The sequence below is a fragment of the Amborella trichopoda genome, chromosome 6, assembly GCF_054954075.1.
Source record: "Amborella trichopoda isolate Santa Cruz 75 chromosome 6, AtrichopodaSantaCruz75HAP2 v2.0, whole genome shotgun sequence".
NCBI lineage: Eukaryota > Viridiplantae > Streptophyta > Magnoliopsida > Amborellales > Amborellaceae > Amborella > Amborella trichopoda.
In genome coordinates this window covers 32854066-32860000 of record NC_142341.1, presented here as the reverse complement: position 1 = coordinate 32860000, position 5935 = coordinate 32854066, and the positions used below count along the sequence as shown (strand labels likewise).

General features: G+C 38.0%; 1 protein-coding gene across 2 annotated transcripts in view; it reads right to left on the bottom strand.

Annotated features, from left to right (window-relative positions):
* LOC18434988 (uncharacterized) overlaps positions 1-5713 on the bottom strand; it is a 5774-nt gene extending 61 nt beyond the window's left edge. Inside the window, exons 1-6 of one of the 2 annotated variants that reach the window (XM_011625434.3) lie at positions 5138-5713; positions 4893-5046; positions 4752-4796; positions 4373-4642; positions 3702-4000; positions 1-244 (exon numbers count right to left, since the gene is read on the bottom strand). The exon at positions 1-244 is cut by the window's left edge and continues 61 nt beyond it. In XM_011625434.3, coding sequence (XP_011623736.2) covers positions 158-244; positions 3702-4000; positions 4373-4642; positions 4752-4796; positions 4893-5046; positions 5138-5383 — 1101 coding nt within the window. In that variant the 5' untranslated portion in view covers positions 5384-5713 and the 3' untranslated portion in view covers positions 1-157. The remainder of the gene's footprint in view (positions 245-3701; positions 4001-4372; positions 4643-4751; positions 4797-4892; positions 5047-5137) is intronic. The other variant, XM_020667653.2, reaches the window with a different exon arrangement.
* Between the last annotated feature and the right edge of the window lie 222 nt (positions 5714-5935).

Here is a 5935-nt window from a genome sequence, read left to right as displayed (position 1 = left end):
TCCATACTTCTACATTATAAGGTTGCATCCTTATATAAACTTTTTCCTTTTGGGGGAGAATGAAATATAAGGAATAAAAAGAAATGAAATAAGACTATTTCGTGTCCCCTTTTCACTGAATTTTAATCATCTCGGCTACTTCAAAAGTTGTACTGCATCACCAAAAGCATGCCCCTGCTTTGCATTTCCCCGTCATCACCCATCCTCTCTCTTTGCTTCTCTTTCTTTTTTCCTTACTCTTAATCTGCATTACACAGAGATAATTAGCCTTTGACAAAAACATCAACTCAAAAGCAATCAATCAAGAAAATAAGCTGAAACATATGACGGAAATGGACCATAGAAGAATATAGTCAGCTAAGTCATCATGGTCCATTGAAATGATGGATGTGATGGAATGAAAGTGAGATTGCGACCCATCACTAAGGTTTTGTGCTGATTGATCACTCCCGCTTTCTTTTCCATCACCCTTCAATTTCCTTGACCACACGATCCTAAAAGGACCATGGTTTTTACATATTCCATAAGATAATAGTATGGTCCCCCTGCCGGCCTTTCTACCCTTTCTTTCTTAATGTTGACTGCACTACCCGGTCCCCTTCCGCCTTTTTATTTCTCTTATAATGCTGTGGTACCTAGAGGGTTGGGATGGCCATACAAGGGTAGATAGGGTTAGGATTGCCAAAAAGTCAGGCTTGGGCCAGGCCAGCCTTGGCCCTAGCCTGGCCATATTCCCCTGAATGCCAATCCAGGCCAAGTAAAATTAAAAGAAAACAAAAGGAAAACAAAGTAAAAGGAGAATAAAAAAAATAAAGGCCGGCCAAGGCCGAACTGGGCCAGGCCACATTTTGTGGCCCAGGCCCTAGTGGCGGGCCACCGAGGCCCATTGCCACAGCAAGGTAGGGTAGTAAGGTTGGTAGGGTGGTCCAATACAATAAGACCATTTAACACACATGGTATAGGTCTAGCTAGAAGGATTTTTTAATTGAAAATTTCCCAACCTGCTTCACCTATGGAACATGAAAATAAAAAAAAAAGGAAGTGGGTTTGGGAACTCTCAAGACCTCTATCTCCCCTTAACTGTCGGAGTGACAGTCAAACTATGAGGGGAGTTGGTTTTGAATTTCATTTGATTTTATGGATGAGTAAAGATAAAGTAAAAAAAATGGCGTTTTTGGACGTTCTTGTTGTCGCTTATAATTCAATATTCCAATAAAATTGATCTTGATAATGAATTATCTGTTGTTTGCCGTGTCCATCATAAAAATAACTGTAATAAACTTATAAGCAGTTCTTCATATCAGGTTTCATTTTTTACCGAAATTTATTCATAATATGCCGTTGAAAACCAAACAGTTCTAGCTAGAACCAGTTGGAACTCACTGAAAAAGTTAAGTAAATAATATTGTAATTGATGCATAATACGTAGCAAACCGCTAATAGGATAACATTATCCAAACTAAACTACATTACATTTAGATAAAATAGTCTTTTCTAGATAAAATTAATAAGGAAAGTATGCCTTGCGACCATATATCTTTGGTACAAAGTGTTCACAATTAATGTTGACCATTAGATGTGAAATTAGATGGCTATATTTATTTCATTAACCAAACTTAATCTTCAAAAAACAATTTCTCGAACTTTGTGATACACTCAGGCTATCATATTTCACATGAGATGGTTGTAAGTAATTGTCACCCCCTTGTATTAAAAGATAAATGATCTCATTGTATACTACTTCAATAACAAGAAATGCACCATACGACATATGTAATTTCAACTATCCGTTTTCAAATGAATGGTTCGTTCCATTGAGTTTAAAGAAGACCAATGTTGTCATCTTTGCTTTGTTTCAGCGGAAGGCTTAAGTCTTTGGATTTTATGCCTAGATCAAAACAAAATGAAGCACTACACGAACTATCGGTCCAATTCAATGTGCCAGATTTTGAGCAAATTCAACCGAAAAATTGAATTTCGATTGCAGTATTTAAGGTTAAAATTTGTAATTTTGTAATCCTTCTAAGGGCATTGAACAATAGCATTTTAATTATGTTTCAGAATTTCAAATTTATAAAAAGTTGTAGTTATTTGGTTTGAACACAAAGGCCAAGACTGACATAGGGTTTGTACTTTTCATTTTACGTTTCACCTCATCTCTCGCTCTCTCCTGTTACGCGTGCTAAACCCAAAGAGGCAAAGACTCGCTTCTCTTCTTGTTTTTCTTTCTTTCTATTTTTTTTCTTTTTTTAAAAATTTTATGTTTTATTTTGTTAATCCAGTGGAAAAAACGGGCTCCTACCCATTATTCATTTAGGTTTTGGAGTTAGCGTTTTTTATACGGTATCAGTAGGGGTGTCAATGACATTGAAAACCAAAACATGGTAACTAAACATGAGGTGCTACCACCATGACATAAACCCTTTTCTAAAGTACAAATACTTAGTGACGCCAATCCATCTCTCCACAAATAAATAATTCCTTTATCTAAAAAAATCAGTGCCCTACTATTTGATCTCTCTCAAAAAAGTAATGCCCTAATATTGTTTTTTTCTTATTATTCTAATGGGCTTTGTAATTTTTTAAAAAATTAAATGTTAACATAGTTTATTTTGTGAAAGAAATAGGAAATAAGCAGCGTAAATGGCGATATTTATTTTCTTTTTTTTGTTGCAATTTACTGTCTATATAAATGCACTGTAAAATTGTAAATGGTGAAAAATGCTCTACTTGTATGTGCTTTTCTGGTGGCTCAAATTATAACAAATTCTTCTTTATTAAATATTTAGAAAGTCCTATTTGGCTAGAAACCATAATGGTTTTATCAATTTTGATGGTCGATCCAGTGTTTGCAAACTCGGTTCAACTCGGAACCGGCCGTTCAAACTGCAATCAGGCAGATCAGGTTTTGGTCAGCTCTGGTGGTCAAGCCGGGTATTTAAAAAAAAAATGTAAAAAAAATTATATAAAATTCCAAAAAATAAAGGATTTGTTTATAATATGTTTTTTAATGTTTTTTTTATCATTTTGGCAAAGATTTAAAAGTGTGAATACTTATTTTTAACATTTTTCTATCTTTTTTAAAAATAATTAAAAAATACTCTTGGGCACAAAATGATTTTTTAGAATCTATGTTTTCCACTACTTTTCAACTTCATGTGGATATGATTTATTTAATTGTGCATTAAATTATTTTTTCTATTTTCTTGAATTTTTTGTACTTTTTTGTTGTTTTATCTCTTTTTGGACCGCCTAAGGCCCGCTTACATAGGGTGGTTGAACTGCCCGGCTTATCAGTTACTCAGACCCGGCCTTTGAACATTTCCATAGCCTGCACGCTTTTTCGATAGAAAATGTAGTAAAAATTCTATTTTAAAACGTTATACGCTTGTCTCTTGTCTCGAGAAAAAAAAATAAATAAATAAATATATGCTTTATTTTAAGTTACAAAAAGAACGCTAGTCCTTCTGAGATCGACAGAAGCACCAAGGTACTTCCTTTTTCCGACCACCGACCAAACCAAGGAAGGCTGCAAAGCAAATCTCGGCAATGGTGAGGAAGACAGACTTAATTGGAGGAGCAACGTTATCTCAACCGTCAGTTGTTTATTTCAAACGGTTGATATTCCACGAGGTGGGATGTTTGAAATTTGTACAGTACATAGAGATGTAGTATGCTACTAAGTTGGTTCGATAACATACCTCCTCCTTTGGTTTCGTCTTGGCAAAAAGCAAACCCATTATGCCTTTGCCGCTCTGAGAAGATATCATGCCTCGGGAAGAAAGGGTCACACCAACTGGGCTTGGGCTTGGGCTTCGGCTTCGGCTTCGGCTTTGGCTTCGGCTTCGGCTTCTGCTTGCACTCGGGCTTGGGCTTGGGCTTGGGCTCGGACTCGAACTTGAAAATGAAGTTTGGGGAGAGTTGGAGCCAGGTGGGGTACTCTGTGTCCCAACATCTCTCATCATCCTCGACACCCTTCCCTTCTTCGCTCCTTCCTCTTCTAAATTCACCACCCACAACATCAAAAGTAGATCATTTGTTTTCACAAAAGAAAAAGAAAAAAATAAAAAGAAAACCATGAAAGAAGAAAATGAGTTTCTGGCGTTAAGCAAGCTTTAAAATTTAAATAAAAAGAACTACAGCCTAATGTGAGAGAGAACTACAGCTTCAAATTTTGAAAAAAATACTGTTTTTTTTAAAAAAAAAAGAATCGGTTGAAGCTTTGGCTGTAGTACCAACTAGTCCTATGATTCTTATCAAAGAGTAGGAGCCCCCAGTCTCAACTGACTTACCCTTTATGATTTACCCAAAAGAAAAAAAAAAAAAGAAATAAATACTAATTATTGTGAGGTGTTGAGGGTTTTTAAAGGACCTTGAGAAGGTGTGCTTGGAGCCTCTTCCTCTAGCAATGTTCTTATGGTGCTTCGCAGCCGGAGGGGGGAATCGACAAAGAAGAGCGGGGCGGACTTTGCGATGACATGGTTGGGAATGAGCAATCGGCCGCTGGCGGAGGAAGAGAGGCATTGGGGAGGGAATTGTCCTGACAGAGGATTGCATATGTATTTCTCTGCCTCATCCCACTTTGCCTGTAATGCCACCAAGCAATGCTCCCTCCTGCCACTAACACTCCTTACCTGTAGTGCTGCCCATCCCACCACACCAAACACGTGAAGTTTTTGAAGAAAAACCAGATTCACCACCACAACTGAGCTCTCTCTCTCTCTCTCTCTCTCTCTCTCTCTCATGCTTACCTTTCAGAGCAGTCGAGAATGAGTAAGTTGAAGGATCAATCTGATCTGAAAAACTCAACATTTGAAGAAGAATGTGTGTGTGAGAGGCAGGCAGAGATTAAGGAATGGTAGTTGGAAGTGTTTTGAAGTGTGTTAGTATACCTTTAAAGGAGTAGCCAGGAGAAGAAGCAGTGCTGGAAATGGTGATGGTGGGTTGGGAAACGGCTCTCGGCTCTCTGAAACAAGGGATCGGAGGGGGCCGATGGTTAACACACCTGCCGGAGCCTCTACATTCCCCATCTCTGTTAAACCAGGCCTGGAAAAAGGAATTCACATCTGTCACGACAAGAGAAAAAGAAAAAACAGTGTGCGTCCATGAATGAGAACCGATCTTCGTCGAGTCTTACCTGAAACTCGATCTGAGAAGTCAGCACCGGATGGAATTCCATGGACTCTAGGGGCGAGAGGAAGGAGAATGTGCAATACACATAAGTGTAGGATGTGCAGGATATTAGATCTCTGAGGTGAGTGGTGTTTGCTTGCGCTGAAGCGGTCTGGCACCACTCTCTCTGTTGGGTTGTTTTCAATCTGCTGAATGAAGAGATAGAAAGAGGAAGTGACGCCAAAATAAATGCAGTTGGGGTGCTGCTCATGCCAGCATGGGTAAGACCCTGGCTTTTAAAAGCCAGGGCAAAGAGACCCAAAAATTCAAAAATAGGAAAATTATGTATGGACACTAAAACTAAATGGAAAGCACATAGATATCCTTATTTTTTAAAAAAATTATGCATATGGTCGATCCTCGTGGTTTTCTTTCGTTTTTCCCTGTTTATTTTGTTTCTTCCTCTCTTTTAGGGTAGGGCTGTGTCCTCTGTTTTAGGGCACTTAGGGATTTATTCCTTGTCTGAATTAATGGACTGCCTTAAAATGGGCAATCAGATGTTGAAGATATGGTACCGGTCTAGAAACTCCCAATCTAGTGTGGAGTCTGAGGTTTAGGACCTCAGATGCGTCACTAAGCCACATATAGAGTGGTCTAAGGTCTTTGGGCTGGTATCATTGTGGCCTAAGGCCTAAATTCACTAGGCCAATAATTAGGCCTTTAGACGGGTTCCAAAGTACTACAAAACATAGGACACAACTCTACATTCAAAAAAACAAAAAAACAAAATAAATAAGTATTCAAAAAAACAAAAACTAAAATA